The 16,927-nt window shown below is 45.2% G+C and overlaps 1 protein-coding gene across 1 annotated transcript; it reads left to right on the top strand.

The window, feature by feature from the left end:
* The first annotated feature begins 1,768 nt into the window (after window positions 1–1,768).
* NPEPL1 (aminopeptidase like 1) lies at window positions 1,769–14,916 on the top strand. The gene is made up of 12 exons (XM_050313932.1): window positions 1,769–1,953; window positions 2,759–2,944; window positions 4,044–4,214; window positions 6,375–6,464; window positions 7,131–7,212; window positions 7,409–7,551; window positions 8,112–8,189; window positions 10,435–10,535; window positions 11,146–11,269; window positions 12,434–12,610; window positions 13,143–13,253; window positions 14,012–14,916. Exons 1-12 carry the CDS (start codon window positions 1,804–1,806, stop codon window positions 14,168–14,170), a joined length of 1,572 nt encoding a protein of 523 aa, XP_050169889.1. The 5' UTR covers window positions 1,769–1,803; the 3' UTR covers window positions 14,171–14,916.
* Window positions 14,917–16,927: the final 2,011 nt, after the last annotated feature.

Here is a 16,927-nt window from a genome sequence, read left to right as displayed (position 1 = left end):
TGGATTCTTCTCATCTTGTATGGAAGCTCTAATTCCTCACAGAGGAACAGAACAGCATTGCTGGAGCATCTCCCAAGAATCTGGGGCTCCTCACCTGGAGGGAATGGCCTATAAAGCCGTTGGCTTGTACAGAATTTCTCCATTAAAATGCATGTAAGCGTGCAAAAACTGAGCTGCTGCTTGTTAACAGAAATCAGGGGGAGTCATGTGTGGACAGCATTAAAAGCACTGTAAAAGCAAATTTATTTCTACTGCAGGTTGTCTCTAGAAACTGAAAAGTAAACCGGAAGAATTGGTTTCTTGATTGGTGATTTTTGGAATGTGCTAAAAATTTGAATGACTGTAATTGGTGAGGTGTTCACTGGGATCGCCTGGATTTTGTTGATTTAGGGTTTGCTTTTATGAACCACTTAAAAGAGTCTTAACGCCTTTGCTTAAATCTTTGGAAACTTTGCTTTTGGTGCAGTCTTGCAAAATGTAAGTTCTTGGATAGGTGGCAGTGAAACCAATTTTGATGGGGAAAAAATATGTTTACTATAAAATAAACCCCAAACCCAACAGCCTTCTTGAATAAAAGCCATTAAAACAGGGAATTCATTATAATTTTGCATATTAATTATGATTGATGGATTATGTAAGGTGTTGTTTTAGTGGCTTGATTCCACAAATACCTGTAGAGGTATCAATAATTGGAAGACAGGTCCTGGCTGCAGCTTCTGCCATGGCCTGTACAAATAGAAATGTTTGGAGCTGCTGCAGGTGGGACATTCACAGGGAATTTCTGTAGGTAAGATTGATTTCCACAGTCCATTCCCTTCACAAGGACGCTCCTCTGCTGTCCTTAACTGACAAAAGAAGGATTCTGGGCTAGGTGAGTGTTTCCTACTATTTTGCTTGCCTTTCAGACACTGGATTCAGGGGAATGTGCTGTATTTGTACTCTGACAATAGCAGGAACACTGACTGGGAGTTTACTGCCTGGCAGAATCCTTGGAATGCCTGAATTGCTGTGTGTACTGTCATTCCTATCTCCCACAGTGTCCAAAGGTATTGGGATAGCAGTGAACCCCTGAACAGTGCGTGTTGTGTGGCTCAGAGCTTGTTTATTGAGTTACCTTCCCGTCTGTGAGGATGCACAAGCTGCCCCCTGCAACAGATGTTCCTACAACTTCTATTCATGGCAATCTTAAATGCATCAGGCAATAAAGTTTCCATAATGTCACTTCAGAGACCGAGTAAGACCTTACTGTATGGAAGTTTTTTTTCCTGGAATTCAGCCTAGGTTTTGTTATTTTGGGGGTGGTTTTTTTGTTTTGTTTTGGTGTTTTGTTTTGTTTTGGTTTTTTTGGATGTATTTCTATTACATGCATCAGGTTTCACTTTTCCTCCCTTTCTGTTGCTCGCACCTTCCCCGCTCTCCTGGCTGCAGATCAAAGAGTATCGGGTTCCCCAGGGAAGTGGCCACAGCACCGAAGTTCAGGGAGTGCTTGGACAACGCTCTCGGGCACCGGGTGGGATTGTTGTCTGTGCAGGGCCAGGAGCTGGACGGGATGATCCCAGTGGGTCTCCTGTGAGAACTGCCTACCGACCAAACATTAAAAAAAAAAAAAAAAAAAAAAGAGAGAGAGAGAATAAAATCGGTATTACGTTTAACCCCAACCCTTCCAGCTGACGGTCCCGCACCGCCCGTGCCCCGGCCGTGCCCGCGGTCCCGGGGCCGTGTCCCGGTGCTCCCGTGACCCGGCGCGTCCCCGCCCCGCGGAGCCGGCCCGGGCGGGGCGGAGCGGCCGTGCCGGGCAGGAAGATGGCGAACGTGCAGCTGCAGTTCCAGGCCAGCGCGGGCGAGGCGGACCCGCAGAGCCGCCCGCTGCTCGTGCTGGGGCAGCTGCACAACCTGCACCGCCTGCCCTGGGCGCAGCTGCGGGGGAAGCTGCAGCCGCGGGTCACCGAGGAGGTGAGGCCGCGCCGCGGGGGCCGCGTCCCCTCAGAGCCCTCCGAGCGCCGGCACCGCCCGCGGGCCCCGCGCCGCGTGTCCGCCCGGCCCCGGCGTTCCTGGGGACCCGGCCTGGAGCCCCGGGAACCCTCGGCGGGTCCGGCCCGAGCCTGTTGCTGCGCCTGGGGCAGCCGCTCCCGCATCCCCGGTGCCCACCCCGGCGCGGTGCCCCCTGCGAGGGGACACAATCGGCGTCAAGAGCCCCTTCCCTTCTCAGCCACTGCGGACCTGTTAGCTGAGGTGGTGCTGATGGCTTGTGGTGAAATGATGAACGTTTGGCATTGCGGCTTTTAGGTCGCTGGGTGTTTGGCAAGGGGGTTTTTTAATCATTATTTTGCAGTCTCTTATGACAATATTTACCTTTATTGGGTTAGTTTGGTTTTAATTAAATTGCTATGTGAAACAGCAGTTCAGGGCTGGTAAATCAGTCCTCCTATTTATCGGTAGGAAAACTGTCTCAACTTAGAGAAGGTCTGAAGCAGCCTTTGCACTAAATGATGCGGGTTTAAATTGTGGTTCATATGGCTTAGAAGAGATGCTTATAATGGAAGGTACGTTTGTATTTTCTGGTTAATAAACAGGTTTGTCAAATTTCCTGTTTCTTTTCACTCCAGGGGTTGTTACACTTAAAAGTGCATGCACAGCTTCTTTGTTTCCAGCACCTGAAATCCTTGTCGTTAAAAAGAGATGAAATAGCGGGAACGAGATGAAAAGTCTGACACCGATCTTTGTCTTTAAATTCTTCTTTCCTTCCCCCCCCCCCCAGGTATGGCAGTCTGCTCTGAGCACCCTGAACCCAAACCCCACGGACAGCTGTCCTCTGTACCTGAACTACGCCACGGTGGCCGCGCTGCCGTCCAGGGTGAGCCGGCACAACAGCCCGTCTGCAGCGCAGTTCATCACCCGCCTGGTCAGAAACTGCCTGCCGGGAGGCGTCAACAGATGCATCCTTGTAAGTGGCTGTTAAAATGCCCCTGGTGAAACGTCTGGTTGAGTGTTTTCTCGACTTTTCCAGGATTTCAAGCTGTCTCCAAGGAGACTGGAGGTGGACAAGTTTCGCCGGTGTAATTACACTGACACGGGTGGTTTTGCACTGACACGTAGGCAAGACCTGACTGCAATTGGAGGGAATTAAGGTTGGATATGTATGGAACATCAATTAGGAATGCCCATGCAAAGGGAACCATTGGTGGCCTTTTCCAACCTGGAATTTATGATGTTAGCACAGTGCTTTGGGAGATTGATGTAGGGTGCATGCAGGGTGCAATGGATGTATCACATAACCCATGAAAGGTGCCTTGCTTGTGTTACTCAGTGAGTTTTAAAAGTCCTGATGCAAACTGATGCTCCAGTGTGAGTCCTTGTCCTTTGCAGGACGAGCTCTTGGACTGCTTTGGTCATTTTCTGTATGAGCCTGATGAATTGATTTGTTTCTATGGCTTCTCCAGATTACATCAGATCTGTAGGTTGTCAGAGAAGACTCATGCTGCCAGTGCCAGTAAAAAAATTTAATTATACTCTTCACTTGGAAAACGTATTTGCAAGAGTAATTACTTAATTTTTACCCCTGGTGTTCATTTGAAAATGTTTAGCTAAAACTGCTTTCCATTGGTAATTTTTGTAATGAACTTCAGAAAAATATTCTCCCTGTTAAAAAGCTTTTGGGTCAATATTAGCCACATTCTGATAAAATTTCTCTTTGTTTCATTTGTTTTGAGCACATATTGGTGGTTCCCATGCCTTTTTTTTTTCCTTGATCTGTCAACTAACCTGTGTTAATTGCAGTAAGTGTGATTAAAGCAGTCCAGCTCCCTTAGAGGGATGTACTAATTCCCACACAGTCCAGCAGTGTAATTCATTTCCATTTGGGAATGAACCAGTTCAGTGTGGGTCTGTGTCAGCACGTCCTGACTCAGAGATTGGTTATTTCCCACCCACCTCCTTCTTTTCCCTCTTCACCGATAATACCCCAGGTAACAGATCCTTTTAAATGCCGTCTCCCACCTCCCCTGGTGTTGCCTGACGTGTTTCCCTGCTGGCTGGTGTTTCAGATGGTCTGTGAGAGGTCTGAAGTCTTCGCTTCTGCCTGTGCCTTGGCCAGGGCTTTCCCGCTGTTCACACATCGCTCCAGCGCGTCCAGGCGCACCGAGAAGAAAACTGTCACGGTGGAGTTCTTCCTGGTTGGACAGAACAACGGACCAATAGAAGTGGCAACACTTAAAGTAAGATTTTTCTGGGTTTTCTGTCATTTTTTCCCATTATTCCCTGAAATATTTTTTTCCTTCCATTTGTTGCATGCACAAATACATCTGCCTCAATCTACGTATGGAATAGGTGTTGTATCTGAAGTCATAAATTATCCTGGGTCAAAGTTCCCTGAAATGGATCCATTCACAGCACCTGTGAGGACAAATATTGAACTATTACTCGTAGCAATATTGAAATATTCCTGCAGCAAAGGCTGAAGATATTATTTGGAATTTAGATGGTGGAAAACACCAAGCAAATAGCACAAGGAGGTGTATATATCATAGATGCAAATAGTGTGCTTCAGTACAGATGGATGCTGCCTTAGCTGATCGGTGAGGTTGTACAAATCCTGTAGAAGTTGAGGAAGTTGGTTTGACAAATATGGTGTTGCTGCATCTGAAATTCACAGAATTGCAGCTTTGGGGTACTTTTTTTTCAGTATCCTTTCCTCTTTACTTGATCCTTACTTGTGAACTGATTTGGCCCCAGGAAGTGGTGCCAGGCCAGTTTTCAGGAAGGTGGCAGAGACAGGCGTGCTGTGAGTACAACTGTTGATCACACAATTTTTCCATGCCCCAAATCAGAAAAAGCGGTTCACTGGTGTCAAAAATAGTTCCTTCAGATAGGTAGATTCCAAACCACTTGGGTTATTTTTAACTTAAAGCTGCAGTTATTTCTACCTCCTGTTCTTCCCCTTGATGTCAATGCCAAAACTACTACTGGCTTCCTCCAAGCTGAGTTTGCACCTCCTAAATCCAACCAGCACCAGGGAGCTAATGCAGAACATGGAAGAGGTACATGGTAGGCTGTTTTTATCTAAACCTCTCCCTTGTCACTTGTATTTTACACCTATTACATTGTCCAGAATATTTTATGGTGAGGACTAGCAGGGATTGTTATAGTTTTACAAGGCACTTATTAAAGGCTGCCATTATCCAGGTTCTCTGGAGCACCCTGGAAACACAAACACAGGCACAGCTCATTTCTGGAAGTCCTGCTGTTCCCCTGGGGCTTGGCCTTTGGGTTAGAGCACCTCCATTAGCCTGCATGGCCCTAAGGGCCACTCCAGACCAAGCTTGGCTCCTGAGGAGGTCCTTGTGCTTGTAGGGAAGGTGAAGCAATCAAAAGTAATTGTAGGGAATCAGGCACCATTCCAAAGCAAGCCAAGGTTTATGAATCTGCTGGGATACAAAACATGTGGAGTCCTTAGGCTGGCCTGGCCAAGCCAAACTTCAGGTACCTCAGCACAAGTGACTGTCCAACACCTCAGGTTCCTGTGAAACCCATCTTGACTTGCCCATCTGCTGTGTGTGGTCTTCAGTGTAGTGTGGTCCTGCAGAGCTTGCACAGACTCTCCTGCCCCCTAGTTTTACAGCTTCAAGTTGTTGATTCACGGGAGTTAAAAGTTGAAGCTTAGTGTCTCGTGCCCCCATTGTCCTTGTTTTGCCAGAAGGAGACTTCTTGAAGGAAACAGCTTTGGCATGCTCACCATTGAGCATTTTGATTCTGCCCACTCTTGCCCAGATAAGCTTTTACTCAGTCAAGGTGAGGGTCAGACCATTTTGCCACAGGAATGAGGAAACAGATGCAGACATGTTTTACACAAATATAAAATATTCCACATTCCCCATGGGCCTGCCACATAGAATGTGTTACTTTAGTAATCCCTATTGCCCCCAGCCACTCTGCCTGCCATGTACAAACTCTCCAGTTTCCCATATTGTAGACTGTACAATCTCTGCAGGTTTCCAGCCTGAGCAGCCCATAAGCTCCTTGTGACTTCCTGAATTAACTTCCTCTTATTTCTCTTTCCTCCACCTCACATTGCCTTCCTGGTCTTCCTCTGATAGTGGAGAAGTCTACTGATTTTGCAATATCAGTTCACTGGGGGAAGAAACACAGTTGCTTAGAAATCAGAGCCCATGGAAAAGTTTGACTCACACAAAAAGTAATGGTTAGCTTGGTTGACGTTATTTAATGCTCTGCAGTGCCTTTGGTGGTTGCAGTTAAGCATTAACGTGCTCCAGAGGAACCACACATCTGGTGGTGGCTGCCCAGGGCTAAATGCAGAGCTGTGCCCAAACCCAGCCAGGCCAGGGCCCCTTCTCAGGTGTCCTCCCCTCTTTTTGTAGTGCCTGGCAAGTGCCACAGAGGGAGTCAGGCTGGCTGCTCGCATCGTGGACACCCCCTGCAATGAGATGAACACAGATAACTTCCTGGAGGTAGGTGGTGCACCTGGTGAGTAAGAGTTACTAATTGGAAAGTCTAGACTACAGTAATCTAAACTTCCAGTCACTGTCTCTCAGCAAAACCTGTATGTCAGCAGTGGGAAGCACATCAAACCAGAGATGCTGAGGCTGTTTCTTTGGCCTTTAACATTTTGTAGAGCTCTGCAAAGCTCGAAGGAGGCAGAGTGTGCAGCCTGGAGTAAGGCACTGGGAGGCAGAAGACAGGAGTTCTTGGTTTGGTTATACACTGGTTTCATGCCTTAAGCCTGATGGTGATAAGAGTTTCTGAAATTATGAGACAGTTGACATATTTCCAAATGAGCTTTATCATAAGGATCTGTAAAGCTGTTGAGAATGAAATTATTCCTGTCCTATTGCATCATGATCCAACAGAGTGAGCAGTTGGCCTTTACCTCTGAAGATTTCTTTCACTGGCAGAGCTTAAAGGTCAAATTTGTATTTCATGCCATAGTAAGTCAAGGGTGTCTCACTGGAATTAGGCCATTGGAAAACCTACACCACTTCCAAAATTGTGAGTGTTTGTATGTGTATGCCTGCAAAAATCACACAAACCCCTTAATGGGGTACCCATATGTGTGGAAAGGCACAAATGTGTCCTGGTGACTGACTGACAGTGTCCATTCTCTTTCTATCATTAAGGAAATCAAAAAAGTTGGCAAGGATCTTGGGATTACTCCTACTATTATCCGAGATGAGGAGCTGAAAGAGAGAGGCTTTGGAGGTATATCTTGTTGAATATTCCACTTTTTTCCTAGCATTTAATTGGAATGTTTTGCCACCTCCACTGTAATGTTTTGTTTGCACATTTTTAAACAGCTTTATTGCCCATAGTATTCCAAGATGTTTTACAGAACATAGCCACAGGTGCTCCCCATAGTCTTTCTTCCCCACCAGTGGTTTAATCCTCTGTTTTCCAGGTATCTATGGAGTTGGCAAGGCAGCTCTGCATCCTCCAGCCCTGGCAGTTCTCAGTCACACTCCAGATGGTGCAACACAGACCATTGCTTGGGTGGGCAAAGGTATTGTGTATGACACTGGAGGACTCAGCATTAAGGGAAAGGTACAGAAACACTTGTTCTGCTGCTGCCTTTACTTACAGTGTTGTTTTCTGATGAAAATAATTCAATTAATGTCTGTAGGAAACCAGAGTATGGGGTTTTTTTGAGTAAAGGCTTGATCTACTGTCTTGCATATGAACACAAACTATTAGGGATGAAAACCAAATGGGATTCAAGGAACGCTTTACAGAGCAATTAAATAGCAACCTGATATTTTGCCCTTTAAATGTTGCCCACTGCTAGGAGAAGGCTAGAAACAAAGATGTTTAGTTTCTGATTTCAGAGAATAAACCAAAACCCACTGGAGTTAGCCTCAGTGTGAAACTTGTAAACAACCTTTTTAATTTTTCTTTTCTAACAAATTAGCAGCAGAGATCTAGTATTTTTCAGTTCTAAGGCCAGATCCACCAATAAATAGATGCACATGTTCCTTGTTTCTGCTGCAGCTGAGCACTGTCAAAAGCAGAATCACAGAAGCATCAGAAACACTAGTTCTAGGAGGCATTACTATGAAATTCTCTTTTAAAGAGGAAAAAAAATGTCTGTGGTTCTGTTTAAACAGACTACTATGCCTGGAATGAAACGAGACTGTGGTGGAGCAGCTGCTATTTTGGGTGCCTTCAAAGCCACTGTAAAGCAAGTAAGTAAAATGTGTTAATTGATATCATGTATCCCAGCATTGCCAAGGAGCAGTCTGGCTTTTGGATGTCTTCCCAGATATGGAGGCCGGTCTAATCCTGAAGTTCTGACCTGACACTGCTGGGAGGGAGCTGGAGCCACCCTGCTCTCTCTGCTATTTCAGGGAAATATTTCACATCTCTACTGGGATCTCGAGAATTGTGAGAAATTCCTTGAGTGCTGATTTTTTTTTTTTTTCCCAAGAGTCTCTCTTGAATTTCAGAGTTGGTTCTGTGGACTGAGTGGTTTCTAGTTCCTTGAATCAGATCTTTACTTGAGTTAGCCAGTGCTGATTTTGTTGAAGCTGTGGGATTTGGGGCAGCTGTCGTCACCTTAGCAAAGAAGGGGATGAGCAAATCTGGGATATGAAGTCTTTCCGTGTTCCAAATCCCGTGCCAGGTCTAAAATTAACCTGCTGGGGAAATGGCAGCTCTAGGTCTCACCAGGAGTTGCTTCTTGGTTTGCTTCTGTGGTCAGAAAGTGGTGGGGGAGCTGAGAGGAAGCCAGGTATTGAAATATGAAGAATTAAAAAAAAGCATATTGCATTTTAACAGTATGAACTGGGGGAAAGTGGCTGCTGCCAATAAAACTCTGCCCTCTCCACAAATCCAATGGCTGAGTCTTGCTGACAGAGCAGCTCTTGCCTCCAAGGGGTATCCAAAGTTCAAAGAATATTTACTGCTGCAGATTAATGCATAGATCTGATGGAAGCTTTGTCCAGGGGCTGATCAGTGCCAAATTCCCATTTCCCAATAGTTTAGCTCTGTGCCTTGGCCCTGGCAGCATGTTTGATGTGGAGAGATGTAAACTTCACAATTACTGTAACAATGAACAAACTGGCACTGATATGTTTGGACCAACTGAACCTGGAGAATCGGTGCCCCTTAATTTTACAACCTCATCTAAGAGGACCTGTTAATGCCATCCCTGCAGAAAATGTGTTCAGATAGGCAATGGGAAGAATTTGTTCTTGTTATTGTTTAAAAACTGGGTGTTTTTAATGGTTTTAAGGATAAAAGAAAGCTGGAAGAGGTTTAAATGAGCTCTGCTTTGTCACAGAGACTGAACTGGGAGATGGGTGTCAGATAGAAAGCTCAGTGGGAAGAGGGGCAGAGGTTATTATCCACCCTCAGAAAATACCTGCCTGCATGCTGCTCAGCAGTTTCACAACATGGTTTTAAAAGGCTTTGGGAAGCAAAATTCAGCAAGTGGGTTTTTTTCTAGAAAGATGCATTTCATCTATTGTGAGCTTTCAAACCCAAGGGAGAAGAGAAAAACACCTTAATTTTTGAATTCTTTCTTGATCCTGTGTGTTAACACAGTGAATCCTGCTTATGGAGACCCACAGGCAGAACAAGATTCAGGAAAAGGCAACTGGTACTGGAAGCAGATTTTCACTTTTTGACAGTAGATTACCCACATGTCTCTCTGGGAGAAGGACAATTCAGTGCAGTCCAGAGAGAAACTGTGAATAGAGTGGGGGGTTTGCAGCACAGATCAGTTTTGGAAGAGCAGAGGGTCATGGATTGAAGGTTGTCTCACCAGCAGTGCTGTTTGCCCACTAAGTGGATGAGAAACTGCAAAGTTCCTTTCTGGCTTGCAGATGCTGCCCATTATTTGGAAAGGTTTTGATTGATGCATTTGCCCTTCAGATTTCAGAACATGAACTGGTTCAGCAAGCCCAGATTTCTTCAGCCAGGGACTTTTATCAGGAGATTAACAGTAAAACTGGCCCTGGTTTCCCTCGGGATCTGATGTCATTCAGACTAACTATCCCAGTTGAGGAGGAACTGTTTTTATTTGTGGAATGCTGCTGTCTCCCTGTCTGTTCCAGGATCTCTCCACACAACGCAAATACTGCATAAATAACAAAATCATCATACATTTTAAAATATCCTCTATATTTTTTTTTAAACCAAAGCGAAACAGGATGAGCTATACCAGAAAAGAAGGGAGGCTAAGGGGAAAAAAAACAGGTTGAAGATGCTGTGTGATACATGAAAAAAACCCAACAAACACCCACTTCACCCTTCCACAAAACACAGATTTCCCATTAAATTTGTGGCGTTGTTGTCAAGAAGTCATAATCCCTCCCTGATTATTAAATTAATAATATATTTTATATATGTAATATATATATTAAAAAAATTAATAATAAATTAGCTTGATGTGAATCAAAAGCCATTTCTCTCCCGTGGTTCTTACAGGGTTTTAAAGACAATCTTCACGCTGTTTTTTGTCTGGCCGAGAACGCAGTCGGACCACGTGCGACAAGACCTGATGACATTCACGTCCTTTACTCTGGAAAGTAAGATTATGTCTGTCCTTTTCCCAGAAACTGAGAGCACACATGGTTTTTGGTTCTGCTTATCTGAGAGCCGTGTAAATGGTGAACCTGCCCCTAATTAGCTTCCCTAAATATTGATGATGGTATTTCAGACAGCCATAGTAGAGAGTTTTAAGTGTGCCTGGAGTTCTCCTTTGGGTGTGTAAATACATTGCAAAATACACATGTATCATGAGCTGATTCCTTAGGGCACTCAAATTTAGGTGTTCTTTTTGAAGTACAGCCAGTTTTCTGTATCCATCTGTAGCCTGTGCTGTCTCAGTCACAGGATCACAGTCTCTTAAGCAGAGTGTGTGACCTCTGTAGCAGTAATTTTAGAATCCCAGCTAAACACGCTGAGCATCACACAGGCCCAACAAGTACTGTCCATGAGGACAGTGCTGTTATATCCCTTTTCCACGTGTGCTCTGGATGCTTGGAGCTGGGGAATAAACAGTTGTACAGACTGTTGGTCAAATAAGAAGGCACGTTGTGTTTGGCTGCTCTCCTCCAGTGTTCTAGTCCAGGCAGGTGAGTCTTAACTCCCAGCCTGAAGCACTCTTGGCTTAAGTGCCCTCTCTCTTGCTCCTAGAACTGTGGAAATCAATAACACTGATGCAGAAGGCAGACTGATCCTGGCTGATGGAGTAGCTTATGCATGCAAAGATCTTGGAGCTGACATCATCCTGGACATGGCCACTCTTACTGGAGCTCAGGTACTGACCCGGAATGGCTGGTGGGCAGGGGGTGAATCCTTCTGCCCTCTGGTCCCTGTGCACTGCTTTGCCTCTGTCCTGCAAGTCTGGGGGGAAAGGAGCCACCCTGGAACCCTTGTGCTTGATGGAGGCTTCCTAACATGGGGCAAGAGAAAGTTACCAACAGCTACCCCATTAAACTAATCCTCTGTGCACTGTGCCATGAGTGTGCTACATTATAACTGTGTTACTCAACCAGCTTCTTTTTTGGGGTTTTATGAAGCTTTTTTGCTTTAGCATGCTTAAATTAAAAATGTTATTCTTCTGATGATGACTTAAGGAGCTGATGTAAGCAGTCCAGTACTCAATGGTTGTGATTCAGTAGCTTTGTAATTAGCAGAACTGATTTGATGAAAGTGATCAGGAATTTTCTTGTCCATGGAATGGCTTCCATTGCAAGTCATACACACAACAGTACATGGGTACAAAATTAATGCCGTTATTTTTTGACATCTGTTCCTGTTCTACAGAAGGTTACAGTGAGGAGCAGTGATTCTCGTGGTTTAATTTTCTAGAGAATGAACTGGTGTTCATATGAGGAGGAGAAATGGTGGCAAATTTTAGAAGCGTGAATGTTCCATATATTGCTGTGAACATCAATCCTTTGAACTGAATCCTTTCCCATCATTGTCCTACTGGAAAAGTGGTTTGTTGGTGGCTTCTGGGTTTTGTTTGTTTGGAAGGAAGCAACCTTTCCAGTGAATGAGGATGCTACATTCAGACTGTGATGGACACACATTACAGGGGTATCCTCTGTGTGTACATTTTAGATTTTTTATTTATAATTGATTTCTGATTTAATTTTATTAAGGATAAATAATTGCCAAGTGATAGTTTGCCTACTCAGTAATTACAAATAAATATGTTTTTGGGGCAGTGGTTTGCTTAGGACATACAAATGAAGACCGTTTCACCACAGAATGGATTTTCAGGAAATTTAAAAGATTCAGCAGCAGCTACAATGTCTTTGTAGCATTAATTTATTGTGGAGTAGTTCTGAGCCATTTTGTCTTGGTGGTTTTGTTAGGTGGAAAGCAGCTCTTGGTGGTGAGGGGGAATAGTACAGAATTATCCTGCCTGGCAGTTAAGGTGACTTCTTCCTGATTTTGTCTCTTGTCTCACTAGGGAATTGCTACAGGAAAGTACCATGCTGCTGTCCTCACCAATAATGAAGAGTGGGAAAAGGCTTGTGTTAAAGCTGGCAGGAACTGTGGAGACTTGGTCCATCCTCTGGTGTATTGCCCTGAGCTCCACTTCAGTGAATTTACCTCTGCTGTAGCTGATATGAAGAACTCTGTGGCAGTAAATTTATTTTTTTTCTTTTAAATTTCCTCATTACATGAAAAATGTGTGTTTTCTGTGCAGTATGCTGACCTGCTGGAAGTGGTGATCTGCTGCAAAGGTATCTTTGTGCTGCTGGCCTGTTAAATGTGGCCCTGAGTGAATCCATTCCTGGGTGGAGACTGTTTAGGAAGTCAGGTGTATTCCTCTGGTCATGCATAACCAGCAGGGATTGTAACTGGGAACGCAGAAACCAGGAAATTGAGGACAGAGACCTCAGGAATTGCTGCAGCTGCTTTTGCTGCATCTGAGAGTTACAACGTGCAGTTTAATCCCAAACACACTGCAGGAAGGAGCGTGGGCAGAGCAGGAATTGAGCAGGGCCACACTGCAACCACAGACTGAGTCGAAGGATTTACAGCAGAAATGGTTTGGTTTGGGGCCACTGATTAAGCTTTGAACAAGATTTGCATCATTTGCCTTCCGTAGGCAGATTAAACCATTGCCATTTTCCTTTCTTGCAAGACCAGCTGTGTGTTTACTGTTCCTGCAGGACAGAGACAATACTCCGAGCTCCTGTGCCGGGCTCTTCATCGCTTCCCACATCGGCTTCGACTGGCCTGGGGTCTGGGTCCATATAGACATTGCTGCGCCCGTGCATGCAGTGAGTATGTTCATGTGGTGGGTAAAGACACCTGCAGGGGCTCTGAGTTGTGTCACTCCAGTTCAGAGGGACAGAAATAGGTGGAGAAGAGTTCTTGGGCAAAGCTGATTCGTCATTTCTTTGGTTTGGTAGTTTCATCTGTTTGTATTTTTCATTTTGGTTCTAAAAATATATTCTAATAGGCACTTTAATCAGCAACATCTTTATCATTGTAGACTTTGACAGCTTGCCTGCTTTCTGCTCATGGCAGTTATCCCAGCCTTCCATTTTCACCCGTCTTGTTTTAAGATGATTGACCAGAGTTGATCATCCTGCCTGCTAACCTGCAGCAGAGAAAACATGTTCCCTCTTGGGGGTTTCCCCTCTCCCTTTGATGGAACTTGTGTATATTCTTTTTTTCCCCTAAAAACCAAGCCAATTAACTCCCCTTGCTTATTTTTTTTTTAATTCAGCTTCTACTCCGAATCCATGCTCAGGCTGGGTGGAAGATTCCCTGCCCTGAACAACGCTGGTGTAAATGCAGGCTTGAGTCGTTATGAGCTTTGTTCTCATGTGAATCAGCCAATGTGTTGGGTTAATCCAGCCAGGATGGATTCCAGTAGCAGTGAGGATAGAGCAGCACAAGGCCTGCCAGGGACCCTGAGTGTTGGCTGTAGCTATTCCCCATCATTCCTCCCGCTGAGTGAGGGGGTAAATTAAAACTAAATTCAAATCACACAATCTGAAGTGCTAATTGTTTGGTTCTGGTTCTGTTCTAGGGTGAACGAGCTACTGGCTATGGCGTGGCTTTGTTGCTGTCCCTGTTTGGAGGGGCCTCTGAAGACCCTTTGCTAAACTTGGTGTCTCCTCTTGGGTGCAATGGAGACTGTCCCCCTGAAGACATGGAGAGGGATTCCAAGAGACGGCGCCTGGTTTAACACACCCCGGCCCCGAGGGATGGGCCTGTGGGTTACCTCACTTTGCACTGATTCCTTCTCAAGCAATGAAAATGTCACACATCAGAAATTGCCATTTATTTTTTTTTTTTTTACTATCATGATAGGATTTATTACTTGTTTCTGATAAGAACAGCCTGATGTATTGTGGGTTTTTTTTTAAATTATTGGTGCACACAGTTGCTGAACAATATCAGTGGTGCAGAGTCCAGGCTCAACTAACTGTACCAGGAAGAGGGCATGTCCCCCTCTGAGCTCCTCACAAAACCTAACTAAGTGCATTAATGCATGAGAAACTCTCTCTAGTCTGAAGAGGCAACTGCAGCTATTGCTTACAAAGCCTTCTGAATTACTTATTATATGTGAGGTTTTATCAGACGTCTCTGCAGGCCCCTCTGCATCTCAGAACACAGGACAAGGTAAAAAAACTCTGTAGACTTGGCTTATTCAGGGACATGTTAGCTTAGAAAAAGGAGATGTAATGAGAAAAGGCCTATAGTTTTAATAAGGTGCTGTTTCCACATGTTTAGTGTTCTTCTGACCAGTGAAATCAGCAAGAGGGGTTCAGAACATATCTCTGTGTAATTGTTTCACATACAAATTACAGAATGTATTCATGTTCAATGAGGAAAATAATAGAGGGACTGTGATTGAGTAAAATCGGTTTACAAAGTGGTGGCTTCCTGCCACTTCATAAATTTATTATTATTAAAGAAGCTTACACATCCCATGTGGTGTTCCCTGGCGTTATTTACATTTCTGAGAACACTGAGTGCTCCAAGACTTTGTGCACATTCCTCTTCCCACCACTCACATCCCAAACCAGGCCTAGGACAGGAACAGCTTCCACTGAGCGGCTGGGGCAGTGCTGGAGAAGCGGCTGATTCAGCGCATGTGTTGGATTGAGCAGCAGCCGGGGATGCACCGTGTGAGTGCGAGCCTGTCACAGTGTGCTGGTTTGCCTGGGACACCTCGGGAAGTGACTCGGCCCCGTTGGTGTCACGTCAGCGGCAGAGCCGGGAACGGAGCGACCGAGTCCCTGTCCTGCGGTTCCAGCCTTTCCTCCTCCTGGTAAACACCACAGCCTGATATGCAGCAGAGCTTGGGACTGCCTGGCCCTCCTGTGACATCGTTCCAGCAACCTTTGAGTTATTAAAGCAGGGCTTCCACCCTGAGGCAGGGTCGAAGAGCCATTACTCTCCCAGAGCTCTCAGCACCAGCCTGGGGATCAAAAGGAGCACAGCACGGAGCAGGTTTATCTTCAGCTCCTTCAGCCTGGCACAGTGGTGTCCATTAAGCTGATTGACAAAATCTTTCTTTTTCATTTTCCCCAACAAAATTCGAGCAGTGACAGTTTAACCCCTCTGAAAATCTGTGCTAAGGGACAATTAATGTGATTTTCATGCTTACCTGGTACTGGGCCACACAGAACCAGAAGAGCACAGTGTGTTCCGTGTGCCACCACTCTGCCACCGAGGCCGAGAATTAAAAATGTGGCGGCACAGAAATAGCTCCAGTGTTTAACTAACGTTCCCTTATGCAGAAAACCAAGGATTTCCAAAAGAAGATTATGTGGTTTGTCCTCTTCTGTAATGAGAAGAAAACAAATCTGTTGGGCATGATGCTATCACTGCACTGACTTGACACCTTTTTTATAATTATCCCTGCCTGTGGCTGCAAACGCCTCTACAGCAGGTGACTTATCTTGCCTTAAACATTGTCACTTAGCAACTGAGGTCAAAAATGCAGAGGAGACTGGCAGTCCCAAGAGTGGTTACTGCTCCTGTCTTCTCTCTTACATGGCATCCACTTGTCTTTCCCAGACACACTTACTGGAAACAGCAACCATGAGAGCTGAACAGCTGGTGGAAACAAAGGTAAGCTTCTTGGCTGCAGAAACTTCTGCTTCAGGAGCCAGGCATGGCCCTTGGGATACTCTGTGTTGTTCCCAGAATGGCTGGGAGGTCTCTCCTGTGAGCAGGAACACATCTCCCACCTCTGCCCCATGTGCTGTTATGTGACATCAAAAGTTTGTTCCCATTCCAGCACCAAGCAAAGCAGGGCTGAGTGGTTTGCAAGAGCACACCTGGGACCTCCCAGACAAGCAGGTACCCGTGCTTGTGTTTGCACAACTGATATTTATTAAAACTGTCCTTAGAATATTTTGGTAACAGGTTCCACCCTTTTAGTTAAGAAAGCTCCATGTTTAACTGTATTGCTGAAGAGAAGGTCAGAGAATCGCCCTAGGATAAACTTGTGTTGTTTCCTTACTGTTTCCATTCCATATCACTTTTTTGAGAGATTCTTTTTTATCCTTCTTCTGTTTCTCAATCACATGTTGTCTTAGCAACAGCCAGACTGTGAATGCACAAGAGGAGCTGCAATTAAAGCACATTTGCACCTTACTTTTTCCACTTACCTTCCACAGAGGTAAACACGCAACACCTTTCCTGGTTTGGTAACTGAGAGAGAACTAGAACCATACAAACTACCTAAACGAGTCAGAAAGGCAACATACCTTGGAGAGGATGTCTGTCCCAGTGGCCATAGCTTTTACAGTGTAAATGAGGGAGTTCAGGTTGCAAAGCCTTCGGAGGCAGGACTGGCTTTGGGTGGGTGTTGCACAGCGCACGGTGAGGTCTGAGCATTATCAGAAAGGAGGGTGACGTCTAATGGCTGCACTTTTCTTCAGTATCACCAAATGGCTCTTTTCCCCAGCAGTTAATTAAGTCAGCATAG

The sequence above is a fragment of the Myiozetetes cayanensis genome, unplaced genomic scaffold (genome assembly GCF_022539395.1).
Source record: "Myiozetetes cayanensis isolate MyiCay16 unplaced genomic scaffold, myiCay2020 scf19, whole genome shotgun sequence".
Lineage (NCBI taxonomy): Eukaryota > Metazoa > Chordata > Aves > Passeriformes > Tyrannidae > Myiozetetes > Myiozetetes cayanensis.
The sequence above is the reverse complement of the archived record's forward strand: the minus strand, read 5'-3'. Positions and strand labels throughout refer to the sequence as shown.